Genomic DNA, 14284 nt, shown 5'->3' with positions numbered 1-14284 from the left:
GTCCAGTTTACTATTTATGAAATGCATTTAATTATGCGGCTCATTGGTGCTGTCATATCTGATCTTCCTAAAGTGTCTGCTAAATGTAAATGTCACATCAGAACTTTCAAAGGTGTTGATTTTCTTTGTTTTTTGAGAGCACCAGCCACATACTTGGTAGAGTAGATTGGTTATTTCTCAGAACTTGTATTTTTTCTTTTTAAATATTATATTGAGATGGAGATGTTATAATGGACACGCAGGGGCAAATGGGATCAAGTCGTACATCATGAAGACCTTTGAGAGTCCAGTCCTGAAAATGTGCTATATAAATAAATGTTGTTGTTGTTGTTGAAACTGCTCCAACCTCTGGCTTCAGAACATCTCGATCCTCTGCAGTTTGTCCATCATGCACATGTAGGTGTGGAGGATGCTCTCATCTCCATGCTCCTCAGTACCCACCCCAACTTGGACAAAGCCCGCACCTGAGCTAGGGTCATGTTCTTTGATTTTTGCAGTGTCTTTCACACCATTCTACCTCATCAACTAGGAAGGAAGCTCTGGGCTTTGAATCCTGATGCCCCCACAATCTCTTGAATCATAAAGTACCTGACCAACAGATAGGAGTGTGTGAAGCTGAAGGACTGTGTGTCAGAAATTTATGTGGTGTATAATAATGAAGCACCTCGGGGAAGTGTCCTGTCCCCCTTCCTGTTTACTGTCAACACAATGGACTTCCAGTGCAGCACAGGGAGAACCGCCTGCTGCTCAACACCAGCAAGACAAATGAGATGGTGGTGGACTTCCAGCATCCCAAAGAGCCTCAGAGACCAGTCATCATTCAGGAGTAGGATATGGAGGGGTGCAGAGCTACAAGTACCTGGGGGGTTCACAAAAACATCAGACTGGACTAGTCTGACAACACAATGGCACTGTACAAGAAGGGCCAGAGCAGACCGGACTTCCTAAGGAGACTCGGGTCTTTTGATGTGTGCAGCAAACTGCTGGAAAGGGCCTACCAGTAAATAATAGCCAGTGTGGTGTTCTGTGCTGCAGTCTCCTGGGTCTCAAAAGAAGCACAATACTTGAACAAAACTTATCAGAAGAGCCTGCGCCATCACAGGGCCAACTGTGGACACAATGGAAGCTGCTGTGGAAAAGAGGATGCTGGCAAAACTGGATGCTGTCATGAAAAATCCCCTGCAGGAGGCGCTGTCATGGAGCACTTTTAGCCACAGGCTCATTCCTCCAGGGTCTCTTCTACCCACTATTATCAGGCAATTCAGTGTTTCCTCCTGATGTCCCAGTCTTTAAGTTCATGTTGCTATTTCTGCACAATATACATTCATTTATTTATTTGTCTGTCTATTGACTGTATTATTTGTTCTGTGGGACAGTATTGTTATGTTTTATATGTTTCTGCTGCTGTATGCATCTAAATTTGCCCTTTGGGTTAAGTAGTGAGAAGTCAAGTAAAATGACACCTTTTATTGGCCAACTAAAAAAAGATTACAATATGCAAGCTTTTCGAGGCAACGTGAGCCCCTTCTTCAGGCAAGATGTAATGTAGAAGGGGCCTGAGTTGCCTCAAAAGCTTGCATATTGTAATCTTTTTTTAGTTGGCCAATAAAAGGTGTCATTTTACTTGACTTCTCACTACATTCATAATGGCTAACACGGTACAACACCCTAGTACCCTTAGGGTTAATAAAGTTTATCTGCTTATCTATTGCATCCCATTATTGTTTGGCAACTGCGTAAAGTTAATTAAAATCAAGACAATTAAAGTCCATTAATGGCAGTAACAGGATACTAACAAAGAAAGTGGGAGGAACAAATACCTGCAGCCACGTCGCCCCCAGCCCCAGGGAAGGTGAACTGGTTTGGTCACACTGGCCATGAGAAGGCAGTACTGGAGTTACTTGTCACAGCAACATGCTGGATGTCATTAGTGAAGTGACACTGATTGACTCGGGGACGTATGGACATTAGAGCAGGTGACAGGACAAGGCTTGGGGACACACCAGGGTCAGCAACTGATCTAGGATTTAAACTTCCGTGGCTTGTAAAACCCTCAAGGCGAGCGCATGGTTAGGGTCACAACAAGTGCAGAGAAACAGAAATCTGACGGGCAGAGAATTGGCATGATTAATAAACATGAAACAGAAGGTGAAGATACCAAAAAAAGGAAAAGAAAGTGGCCACTTCTTTATCTGTTTGTTTCAGTCCCAGAATGGAACTTGTTTTTATTTTTATGCAATACACCACACCCCACGCCCTTTCACATTTGAATTTCCATTTTGCATCTTCTTCTTCAGCAATACAAGACCATTTACATTCAGTCATCTCGCGTGTTGAACATGAAGTATAAATGGCGAGTACGAGAGCCAGGACCAGAGTGACTCCCCCCTCGTCGGCCATGTACAGTACTTGTACACTATGGAGGCAGTCAAAGCAGTTGGGTCAGCCTGTGTTACACAGCGGGCAGCACTCTTAAGCTGCTTCCTGACATGCAGTGTTCTTTGGGAAAGGGGAAGGAACAAGCTGTGCAATTTTAGTAATGTCCAGGAAGCACTGGTGACAAGATGACTCTGACTCATCGGCCACCGGCACGTGACAGATTCCATAATCGATCAAACACACACACGGTCCAAATACTAGGAGCAGACACTGCAGAGGACAGTCTTTCAGGACCATTTCCACATCCTACATGTCCTTTGAGGCCCCTTATTGCTCATTGTGGGCCCCGATTCATGTTTTATAAAATTTCTAAAGCAATTATGGCACAAAGATCTTGAGCCTTGTCCATTTCTTCCCTTGACACTTTGATATTCCCTTCCTAATGCATTCAGGGCTGCCCACAGTTATGTCCAGCACTCCTCTCTCCTTTACCCGCTTGACATGGACAAGCAAGACGTTGTGGAGTTCAGGCGGGTCTTCTTCATCTTCCTGTCATGCCTCATCTGTGGGCTGATGACCCTCCTGAAGCTGTGTCTGAAACTTTCCCGCAGAGAGCTCTCCGACGAGGTCACAGGCTCGGCACCCAAGAAGACGCTGGGCTCACAGAGACCCACCCGGAAACAGCAGCAGCAGACAATACTGATGATGGCTTTGCGGACCTCCATGCTGCCACAGGCGTAGATGATAGGGTTGATGGCTGAGTTGAGGATAGCCAAGGCTATGGCCCAGTCCATGCTATAGAGGAGTTTACACTGCTTGGGCCCACAGAAAAAGTCCATGACCAGCAGGACAAAGAGGAAGCCCCAGCAGAGGAAAAATGCTCCCAGAATCAGGATAACGGTCTTCAAGAGCCGCATCGACTTCCTCTGGCTGCGGACTGGAATGTTGGAGTTCATTGTGCTGCTGACTACCCGCCGGTAAATGGACAGATACAGCAGCCAGATGACAATCAGGATGATGGTGAACATGATGACACAGAACAGAATGTATTTCTTGGAATACAGTGGGAGGAGAGTGGAGCAATCTTGGAGGTTACAGATGCAGTTCCAGCCCATCAGCGGCAGGAGGCCAATGACCACGGCAATACTCCAGGACAAGACAATCAGGATGTAGATGCGGTAGGTCTTACCGGTGGACTTATAAGGCATGGCCTGCATCATGGTGGTGTATCTCTCCACAGCAGTAAGCAGCAAGCTGAAAATGGAGGCAGCCAGAGTCACAAAGAGGACCCCTTCACGGAAAATCCAGAGACTTGGCGAGAGCTGGAAGGTGATCTGTCCAGACAGGCACAGGTTCACGATGAAGGCCACACCAGCAAGGAGGTCACTTAGAGTGATGTTGACAATGCACACGTAGACCCAGCTTCTGAAGCGGATGTGCCTCAGGATTGCGGTGAGAACCACAATGTTCTCCAAGATGATGCAGAAGCTGAGGATGGCAAAGCCGATCTTGGCCCAGCTGATCCCATTCTCCTGGAGCCGCCTCCTCTCTAGCTTGCCGGTGAAGTTGTAATGGTCAATGATGATGTTTGCATTGTTGCTGCTGTAGAGGTTCAGGCAAGTGCTGATATCCATGATGGGTCCTGGTGAAACTCCTGGAATGCAGGCTGACACACGATGGACCCTTTTTGGATGAATCAGATGTAACCTGCAGGTAGAGGGAGCGCGTTATTCTGCTGGGAACATTTTAGGATAGTGCCACAGGGGCCACACACACACACACACACCTTTCATTCCAGCTTGGACTTCTTGTCTGTCAATTTCTACACTTGAAATGAGACTTCTAAATTATATCTGTGTGCCGATTTCCAACAAATTTATGAAAAATGAAATTTCTTTAACAACTAAATCCAACAGGGGTGCACCTTTACATGGAATCAATAATGGCCTTAGTATAGAGTCGTCTCAAGGCACAATCATAAGAAGGGGGTTACGTCACGAAGTGTTCATTCACTCGTTCCAATAATAGGCTGGTGGGGCCAAAATCTGAGATGTCATCATGTGTTGTGTTCAGTTATCAAACGCACTGTTACATATCTACTATATGCACATGGATTAGATACTCCTCAGCTCTCCCAGATGATAGTTACATATATCTGAAACTACGTTTCATGTTTATGGGTTCATGGGGACCCTGGACAGACACTAATAGCATCATGCAAAAGGCAGAAACCACCGCTGGATGGGACACCAATTTGTAGAAAGCCACAGAAATTAATTCAGAACTCCCCTCTCATGTTGCTTCAGAATTCTGACCAATAAAGTGTGTGTGCTGTGCTGGACCCTTTCCCTTCTGTAATAGAAGAACAGTATGGAAGGAGGCATAGCCCGGCCAGGATGGAACTGAAGCAACATCCAAAGGGATAACTTAAGTGATAATGCGGGAGAGTTGGTGCATCCAGGGCAGTTCCTCCCCCAGTATAATAGATGGCAGTGCAGTGCAGTAGGGACGCCCGCAGGGGTGTATGGGACAATCCTGTCGGGGTCCTTGGGTGCCGCAGGCAGGCCCGTCTTAACAGCATCATAGGCCCCGGGGCAAAGTAGTGCGCTGGGGCCCCTGTTTTGATAGCTGAACAGAAACATTGTGGGCCCTCAGTTAGTTTCCATTGTGCCCATACATTAAGATGGCATTGGGCTGCAGGGAGAGGGACTCCCTGTTTCAGGAGGCATCCGTTAGGCTATGCCCCGGTACCGGAAGTACTCCTGGGTCTGACATAAAAGTGAGCCGTCCAGACTCCTCCAGTGGGTCTGAGTCGGGAAGCAAAAGGCAAATCTCACCTGGAGGAGGAACAGGAGGTGCAGTTTATTGAAAGAGAGTGGGATTGGTCAGGAAATAAGGTATTTTGTTCAATAAAAACCTTTATTTTGCACCTGGGACTCTTTACTGTGGTGTTCCTGAGGTTTTGAGGCTCTGTGATGCCCCCTGTCTTTTACAAAGGCCAACAAAGATATTAGCAGTTTGCAGGTAAGAAAGACAGAAGCTTCAAGGTAAGGTTGTTCTACTCACTAATCATGGCGTCAGAAACTGATGTGTTGCAAGCTGAATAACATGTCATGACCCTATAAACCTATATAAGCCCATAGTGGTGTGATTACTGTGGTTTGGTTATCCAGTCAGAGCCTGACGGCTCTGGTGGTCCAAAGCAGCAGGCTTTGTTATCCATTAGAGAAGCCAACATCCACTTGCAGATAAAGTCATGTCTGACAAGATCTTGAAGACCAGCTCAGATGGACGAATTCAGTAAAGGCAGAAATCCACCCCTTTTCTATCCTGTTGATTTACTTCAGTGTCATGGGATGCCAATGCAAATGCATTGGGCGCCAAACCAGAGCAAGGTGTCAGTCCACAGGTCAGTTTAAACATCAATTAACCAAACCTGCATGTAGGTGCAAACTCCACACAGAAGACTCCGGGGCTGGAATTTCCAGGAGCTGTGAGGCAGCAGTCAACAAATTCCCATTCCAGCAATGGCATCTCACTAGAGTTTTGAGGTAAGGAAGTTCAGCACACTAATCATGGGGCTAGATAATGACGATGTTGGTGAGCAAATGCAAGTAAGAATTTCATTGTAATATCCGTAACAGTATTAAGCCTATAACCCTGTAATTTCGAGATGCAGTTTAACATAAACATTAATGGGATGTGGCAGCAACCAGAAATTGTGGGGAACACTACGTGGACAGTGTGCAAACAGTAAGTGCGCTTTGCAGGTCTTGGGTATTCTGTTGCGCATGCGCACGCGCAAAGTCGTGACTGTGCGTGTCAGGTACAAATGCCCAAAATTACTGCGCGAAGTGGTCCCTTTAATTCAGGAAACTCCAAATTCATCAGTAGGATTCTGCATCTGAAGTGTCGGCTGTAAATGTGATATTTGATGGCCGATGGTTTACGAAGGATACACCAATCAAAAAGCAGAACTCACTAGAGCCTGCCATCTCAACTTTGACGAGTGAAAGTTACAGTTTTCATTCAGCGCTTGTTTCACGTTGCCTATAAGGAGGAATATTTCGGACAAAATTGAATAAATACTAAATAAATCAATGTAATTTGAAAGGAGACGACAACTAACTAATATGAAATGTATATATAAATGAGTAAATGTGTCACAACAATTATTTTTGTTATTTCTTTATGTATTTAACTATTTCTTCATTTATGTATTTCAGCGACACCACACAACATGAAATAAGCTCTGAAATGAAAATTGTCACTTTCACTCGTCATAGTTAAGAGAGTGGGTGTTTTGATTGGTAAATAGTCCGTAGAGCGGAGAGGACGCAATCATTTCGCCATCAAGTGCCTCGTTTACAGCGGACACATCTGAGCCTCTTGAATTAAAGTCGCCGCTTCGCGCAGAAATTCTGGGCCACATTACCGGGCGCACACGCTCACAACTTTGAGCATGCGCGTCAGCCACGGGATTCCCAAATCAAGCGAAGTCCACTCTACGGACGATTCACCAATCAAAAGGCGGTGCTCGCAAGAGCCCGCCCACTGAAATCTGATGAGCGACAGTTTTCATTCCATGTTGCTTGCGGTATCACTTAAAGAAATCAATGAAGAAATAATTAAGTAAATACTTAAAAGAAGTAAGCAACACAATATTGTGTGCAACATTTAATTATCTATAGTCACATTTCACGTTTTTATTTATTGCACCATGTCACAATAGTTATATTTAATTAATTTTGTCCGAAAATATTCTTCTGTATGCGCACAGAGGCTTAGGCGGGGTCTCCCAAACGCAACTTGCTTGATCAACATTTTGGTGGGTGTGGGTCCGGAATTTACACAGCTGCAACTCAGCAAAAAAAAAATCTAATCTGAGTTGTGCGAATGCTTACCGATCTGCCTTAATCGCCTTCTAAAATGAGATGCTTGTTGTATGAAGTAGAAACCTTTTCTACAAGGGCACACGTTTGATCCACTGACCAGTTGAGTGGCTGGTTAGGGTTTGACATTCTCATGCCAGACGATTTGTTTCTGATTAACCTCAGAATGCGTATTGTCGCGTTCTCTCAGTACTCTCCGAATGGGCAGCAGTTCTACATCCCGAGCTTAATTAACAGCCAGTCGGTTATGCATTATTAACCGCATGCAGCAGTCAAGCGCGTCAGCGGCAGCTCACTGGACTTCCGACTCGTGTGCACCTTTCCTCGGTGGTGCATTGCATTTATTAGCGGCGCGCTGTCTGGCTGCAGTTAGCGTCTGTCTTCTAAGCAGAATAAAATGCACCATCCTGATAACGAGCGTTAGATCGCCTTTTAAATTACAATCACTATCCGAAGAAAGTCAATAAAAAGAACAGCGCATCTCTGTACACTTCCTTAAAAGCTTTCTTGATTTGATGAGCTGGAGTGCTGTTATGAATCATTAACCCACCAAAGCTAACAGCGGTTGGAAGCCGCAGGTCGGTTCGTTAGTTCTGATTAAGAAAGGGAATTGCAGTTAAAGGAGTGACAGGTCCCTCATCTTTTGTTTTTATTTCCTTCCCACACTGAGGGATGGCTTGTGTGACCCTTTTTTGATGCTAATAAACCGATGCTATTTCTAACGGTAATATGATTTCCGCGCAGGAGTTAACTGTCATTTTCACAATAAAATGCTGTATTGGAAAAAAAAAATCACAAGAGGCTAAGGCATCTCCTGTCTTTAGACAGCAAATTACTGTAAAATTGTATTTGGACTGCTCCGCATTGCACTAAGGGGACATTTTGTGCATTTACATTCCGTGTCACTGATGTGTGCGGTAAGATGACAGTTAAAAGTCCAGTCCTGGCTACAGGGACAATGATGGCCACTTGTTTGGAATCGTACAAGCAGGAGAAAAAGAACCAGAGGCACAAGGAAGGAGTGACCAAATAGGCAGGTGGACAGGATGAAGACCTTAAGGACCTTCAAAACTCAACTTGATGTAAATTTAGGGGAAAATACGTGAATACAACGTAAAAATATCCCGTAAATATACATTACATTAACTATATATTTTCACAGTCAAAAAAACTAATAGAATGGTTTAAACGACGATTTTAAACAAATAAACTTACATTATGGCAGTGTTTTAGCTGGCAATATCAATTGTTTCAATGTGCAAGACTATTTCTATGAATAACTGTTGTGTTTCTGTAAAGACACAATCGTAGAGAAATGTAAATTTGCATAAAGTCGGTATATAATTGGTATATTTGCATAAACCACGCCCACTTTACTGCCCGCAATAATCATTGCTCCGATGGCCTCCACACCTTTCCATTGTGAGAAACAAAATCTTAAAAGGACGGCCAGCGGACTCGTTTTTCCTTTTCTGCCTGTGATGAAGGTTTATTTAATGTGGTTATGGGTGCTGGTTTATGGTGTTTTTTCTTCGATAGACTGGTGAACCTGTAGCGCACCCTACATCACCACAGTATACTCTAATTTCCACAAAACGTTGAAATTGTGTCTACGGATACAAATGATGGTATGTATGTTTGAAGATAAAACAATTAATTAGTAGTTGAATTGCATCTCATTTGACCGCTAGCTTACAGACAAATTGTTTTCTTTTCCTTACAACATTTTTAACTAAAATTTGTGTACGTAAATATACAGTAAATTACTGCGATGGGCATTTAATTCACTTTACTCATTCAACTCTTTTGATTTATTTGATGCGTTTAGAAGTCGAGTCCCTCAAATCGCATTACAAATATAATGTAATAATTCACACATTATTGTCATATGTATGTATGTGTTAATATAAATATACATATAACGCATATTGCTTCGCCACAACACCTGCGCTTTAGAACAGGTCATCCACTAGAAGCTAAGCTTGTTCGGGCCTGGCCAGTACAGTACTCAGATTCTAGGAAAAGCTTAGGTTGCTGCTGGAAGAGTTGTTGGTGAGGCCAGCAGGGGGCGCTTACCCTGTAGTCTCAGCGCCCCAGTTCAGGGAAGGGGACGTGGACACTGTGCTGTCCTCCGGATGAAACACAAACCTGAGGTCCTGTGGTCATTAAAGATCCCTGGACATCGTTTGTAAAGAGTAGGGTGTATCCCAATGTCCTGCCTAAATTGCCTATCACGGACCTGCCCATTCTGGCTCCTTAATTATCTCCAGGCTAATCGTCTCTCCCTCTTCCAACCTAACAGCGGACGTGTGGTGAAAATACTGACCCAATAATGGCTGCCCTCGCATCATCCAGGTAGATGATACACCTTGGTGGTGATTATAGTGGTTCCCCTCTATGTAAAGCGTTTTGAGCAATGAGAAAAGCGCTATATAAATGCAATTATTATTATAGCAACGTTAATATGCCACTGTCCTGTTTACAAACGCAACGCATGAAACTACATTAAAGATGCTTAATTAAAACAAGACGTTTCGTTACAGAATCAAAAGTGAATGAGAGCTGCGCCACTCGAAACGATTATTTCGCGAATCAGACGAACGAGAATCACTAGACTGACTCGTCGGTATTAACTCGTTCTCGAATCTAACGAATCTTACTAGCGGCAGCGAAACGAAAGACGACGGCGGCATCACGCAGGACACGTTCAGCTCCACTGAACCGAGGCGTTGCTGCTCGCGAATCCGAATCAGTTCACATAATTCATTGAAACGAGACATCCAAGAAGAATGAATCGTTCGCGAATACTATTACTGTTAACGTGTAACAATTCAAGAAATTACTGGACAGCAGCATATATCATATTCGTTTTGTGTCCTGGTTTACCGTGAAGTCACTGTACAGCATGGTGTTTTTGTTGAAAGTAATGTAATTAGTAGCCAGCAAATTTACTATAAATTTATAGTTATTTTTTACTCGGGGCTACGGGGGTGTTCTGGAGTCGGGGCCAATCTCGGCACCACTGGGCATAACGCGGGAGCGTCAGTCCATTACCGGACGCTATATGAGGCCACTTTAAAGCAGTGATAGATGTAGGTATGGGCGACATAAGCATCTTGCGGGGAGGGGGTGGACCAAAAATGTGGAACGGTTGCATCCTGAGCCGGTCAATCCTTTAGTGACACCGTTTATGAAAGTTAAGGGGCGCGCGCTCCAGACACCGAGGGGAAGGTCGTGGAATTCTAATTCAGACTACCGAGGGACGTCAACCCCCACATCCCTGCCTAGAGCTCCAAATAGGTGATCAATTCATAAAATTTCACACAGACATTGGCCGGGGTTATGACCTGGGATGCTGGATTCAGAGCTGGCACCGCACCAACACATACTTTTTTTTCGATTATTGCTAAATATTCAAAAGGCGGTTTCAATCAATCACACTTTATTATAGCGGCTTGTATAAAAAGCATCACAACGCTGCACTCTTAAAACTAACGGTTCTGTAACGACATTTTAATGGGCTGTGTGGTCTCTCGTAGCTCCATTGCCTGACAAAGAACCATTTTATTCTGGGGAGAAAACTGCATGTGAAGTTGGTTCGTTGGGCTTTGAAAAGGTTCCCTAATATGTGAACAAAACAGAAATCCTTAATGTCTAGTAGGCGACCTCTATACATAAACTGAACAAGAAAACCTGAGCTGACTACAAAAAGATAAAGCAAGATGAAGTGCTAGTCCATCAACGGGCAGCTATTCGCACACACAGACACCCCGGGCCATTGGGGCCAAGCTGCGTGTTTTAACAAATCTCACAGCGTGTGTGAGTGCGTGCGCGCGTGTGAGTGCGTGTGAGTGCGCGTGTGACTGCGTGCCCTCGCGCTTAAGCAGAAAAAAACATTCAAACTACCGAAGGGATTATAGGAGCCGTTACTGGGCACCGTAACTCACACCGATTTAAAAGGACCAACTAGACCTTTCATGCACGTTGTAATTTGGTAAAAAAACCGGGGTACAAAATGACCGGGAGTGGAACCAACGTTTCCAGGGCTGTGAACGTTACAGTGCCATCCGGGAGTAATGTTAGATCGATGTAAAAGGCACTATATGAAATTAAACAGAGACAGACAGATATGACACTATATGAAAGAAGAGAAGGTTGACGTGTAAGGCACTATATGAAATAAAGACAGGAAAAGTACTATATGAAATTCGATAGATAGAGACCAAGGGTGGCGCAGTGGTAGCGCTGCTGCCTCGCAGTTAGGAGACCAGGGTTCGCTTCCCGGGTCCTCCCTGCGTGGAGTTTGCATGTTCTCCCCGTGTCTGCGTGGGTTCCCTCCGGGTGCTCCGGTTTCCTCCCACAGTCCAAAGACATGCAGGCGATTCTAAATTGGCCATGCGGTGGGTTGGCACCCTGCCCAGGATTGGTTCCTGCCTTGTGCCCTGTGTTGGCTGGGATTGGCTCTAGCAGACACCCGTGACCCTGTGTTCGGATTCAGCGGGTTGGAAAATGGATGGATGGATAGATAGAGACCACTATGCAATAGAAATAGATACATGTGAAACGCACTACTACAATAAACATATAGATAGGAAAGGGACTGTAGGATAGGTGCTATATGGCGGGTAAGGAAAGACTATATGAAATATGAATAGATTGTTGTGAAAGGCACTATATAAAATGATAGAGATAGATAGGAAAGGTGCTATATGAAATAAGAACAGTGATGTGAAAGGCACTATATGAAATGAAAAGAAAGATAGATCGTAAAGGCACTAAATAAAATATATAGGAAAGGTTCTATGAAATAAAAACAGTGATGTGAAAGGCACTATATTAATTAAAATAAATACAGATATAAAAGTCACTGTATGAAATAAGAATAGAAAGGCATTATAAAAAGGGTTGATTGATGTGAAAAGCACTAAATTAAATAAAAATACATACATAGATTGTTATAACGATATAATAGTCACTATATGAAACAACAATAGATTGCTAAAGTAAAAAGGCATTATACGAAATAAGATTAGACATATGAATTACATATGAATAGGTTGATATGAAATGCACTGTATGAAACAGACATGAAAGTTACTATATGAAAGAAAATTAGTTACAAAGATATGAAAGGCACTACCATGAAATAAGAATGTGTAGGTGAACAGATATAAAAGGCACTATATGAAATAATCAATAAACTTATATGAAAGGCACTAAATGAAGTAACAGATATGGAAAGTGCTATATAAAATACAAATAGACATCATGTACACATAGATAGATATGAAAGGCACTATATGATAGATAGATAGTTGATATGAAATGAGAGAGGTCGATAGGTTTGAAAGACATTACATTAAATAGGAGACAGGTAGTCAGATTGGTAGACATACAAAGTCCTAAACCAAAACAGAATATAAACACTTAATCTATAAACAGTAAAGTGCAAAAGAGTAGAAATTTGCAACATGCTGTATTAAGGAATTAGAAGAGTCAAGAGACCTCAAGAGTAACAGAGAAGGAATATAAAAACTAATAAAAGGAAAGACAGAAGAGCTAACCTGTCCAGGTAAAGGTAACTTTATCACTGACTTGAGGCTCCCTGCAACGCCGCCGTCTCATTCTGCACAGAGCGGCACACGAGGGAGCAGATCCTCCTCCTAGACTGTCACGTTCAGGTCGCCTACACACACACACACACTCGGCTCAGCTCATGGCAGCTGATGCTCCAAACTTGACTGCACGCGGCTACTGCTGGCTGACACTTTTCTATGCCCCTGTAGACTAAACTGCTGTCCCGGACCTCTGAAAGAGCTTCAGACACCCACTTACTTGCCAGACTCCTGCCAGATGTGCCTCCCCTCCGCTCTGCCCACGGGCGTTGCTCTCACATCTGAGCAGATGGCCCCAGTTTAGAGATATATATATAGAATAGGGGAAGTGAAAAAAAAATCTTCAAGAGTTCACAGGTTCCACAGGTTATTGACTACACCCTACAGGAAATAAACCTACTGAGATGTCTCAGCTGAAACGTTCTGCTCCAGATGCCAGAGTGCCCTTCAAACACATCTGTGAGTGTCTCCAGCCACAGGTCTGTGGGCAAAAGGGCCATCAATCCTATTAGGTCGACCAATCTCTCCTGAAAGTCTGAGAGTATAGCAGAGATGATATTTTAATAGAATTAGCCATGCCAGTCCTAAATGAGATACTGCAAAATATGTGGTGCACAAGACCTTGGAGGTGGTGAAATCCTTCAAATCCCTGGCATTTAGAAGCATTTAAAGGCTCCTTCTATTAATGTTCCTCACAATTAGATTATCTGCTACAACATGGCTAGAGCTTTAAAGAGGGTAAAGAAAAGTGCCAGTCCTGCACCACACATGAAGATCTGGAGTATGTCAGCTACTCATTCAAACCCCCCAATTTCAGAAATATTTACAAACTCTCAAGGTCTACTTTAAAAAAAACAGAAAAGAAAAGAAGTAGTAAAAAGAAATAGTGGCAGTGTTGTCAGGTGTACCAAGTACATGCCAACCATTGCCCAACTAGCACCACAATAATCAAGAATGTGTTAAAAATACAGAACTGCATTTTACTTAATAGGAAAAAAAAGCTTACCCAATGAGCTCCTTGCCTGGACAGCTTTGCTCCCACTAGTTGGCCCCTTTTAGAAAAGACCCCGAGAAAAATTCCAGTGGTGTTACAAGGGATTTGCAATGGAGAAAACAATAGTGACACTTCGGTATGGTGGCTGGAAGAAGAGCAATCACACGTGTGAAAATTTTTAATGTGACTTTTGCAATAGTTACAGGATAGAAATAGCTTGAAATTGTGTCATAAACAGGATCCTAATATCCTCTTCTACAGAAGACACTCCAGCCTGCCAGCCAGCCAGCCCGCCCGCCCATGGCACTCTTGTTTGCTTGTAAATAGCACACTAATGGCTTTATCCCAAGGTGCTCCAGTCTTTTCATGAAACAGTTAGGCCAGCGGATGATGCCCACTCTGCC

The 14284-nt window shown here is 43.7% G+C and overlaps 1 protein-coding gene across 3 annotated transcripts; it reads right to left on the bottom strand.

Annotated features, from left to right (window-relative positions):
* Positions 1-2195: 2195 nt before the first annotated feature.
* s1pr4 (sphingosine-1-phosphate receptor 4) lies at positions 2196-14008 on the bottom strand. Of its 3 annotated transcripts, none has more exons than XM_028816317.2 (2): positions 13893-14008; positions 2196-4086 (listed from the first exon to the last, which is right to left on the bottom strand). In XM_028816317.2, the coding sequence occupies exon 2, from the start codon at positions 4011-4013 to the stop codon at positions 2868-2870; it is 1146 nt and encodes a 381-aa protein (XP_028672150.1). In that variant the 5' UTR covers positions 4014-4086; positions 13893-14008; the 3' UTR covers positions 2196-2867. The 3 variants fall into 3 exon arrangements, with proteins under 3 accessions (XP_028672150.1, XP_028672148.1, XP_028672149.1); XM_028816315.2 differs by lacking the exon at positions 13893-14008 and adding an exon at positions 13107-13190; XM_028816316.2 differs by lacking the exon at positions 13893-14008 and adding an exon at positions 12836-12996.
* Positions 14009-14284: the final 276 nt, after the last annotated feature.

This window comes from Erpetoichthys calabaricus, chromosome 12, assembly GCF_900747795.2.
Source record: "Erpetoichthys calabaricus chromosome 12, fErpCal1.3, whole genome shotgun sequence".
Taxonomy (NCBI): Eukaryota; Metazoa; Chordata; class Cladistia; order Polypteriformes; family Polypteridae; genus Erpetoichthys; species Erpetoichthys calabaricus.
Note: the sequence above shows the minus strand (reverse complement) of the source record. Positions and strands in the feature narration are given on the sequence as shown.

Excerpts from the sequence above, each read along its gene's own strand:
- s1pr4 (XM_028816317.2), bottom strand. The coding sequence starts at position 4,013 with ATGGATATCAGCACTTGCCTGAACCTCTACAGCAGCAACAATGCAAAC.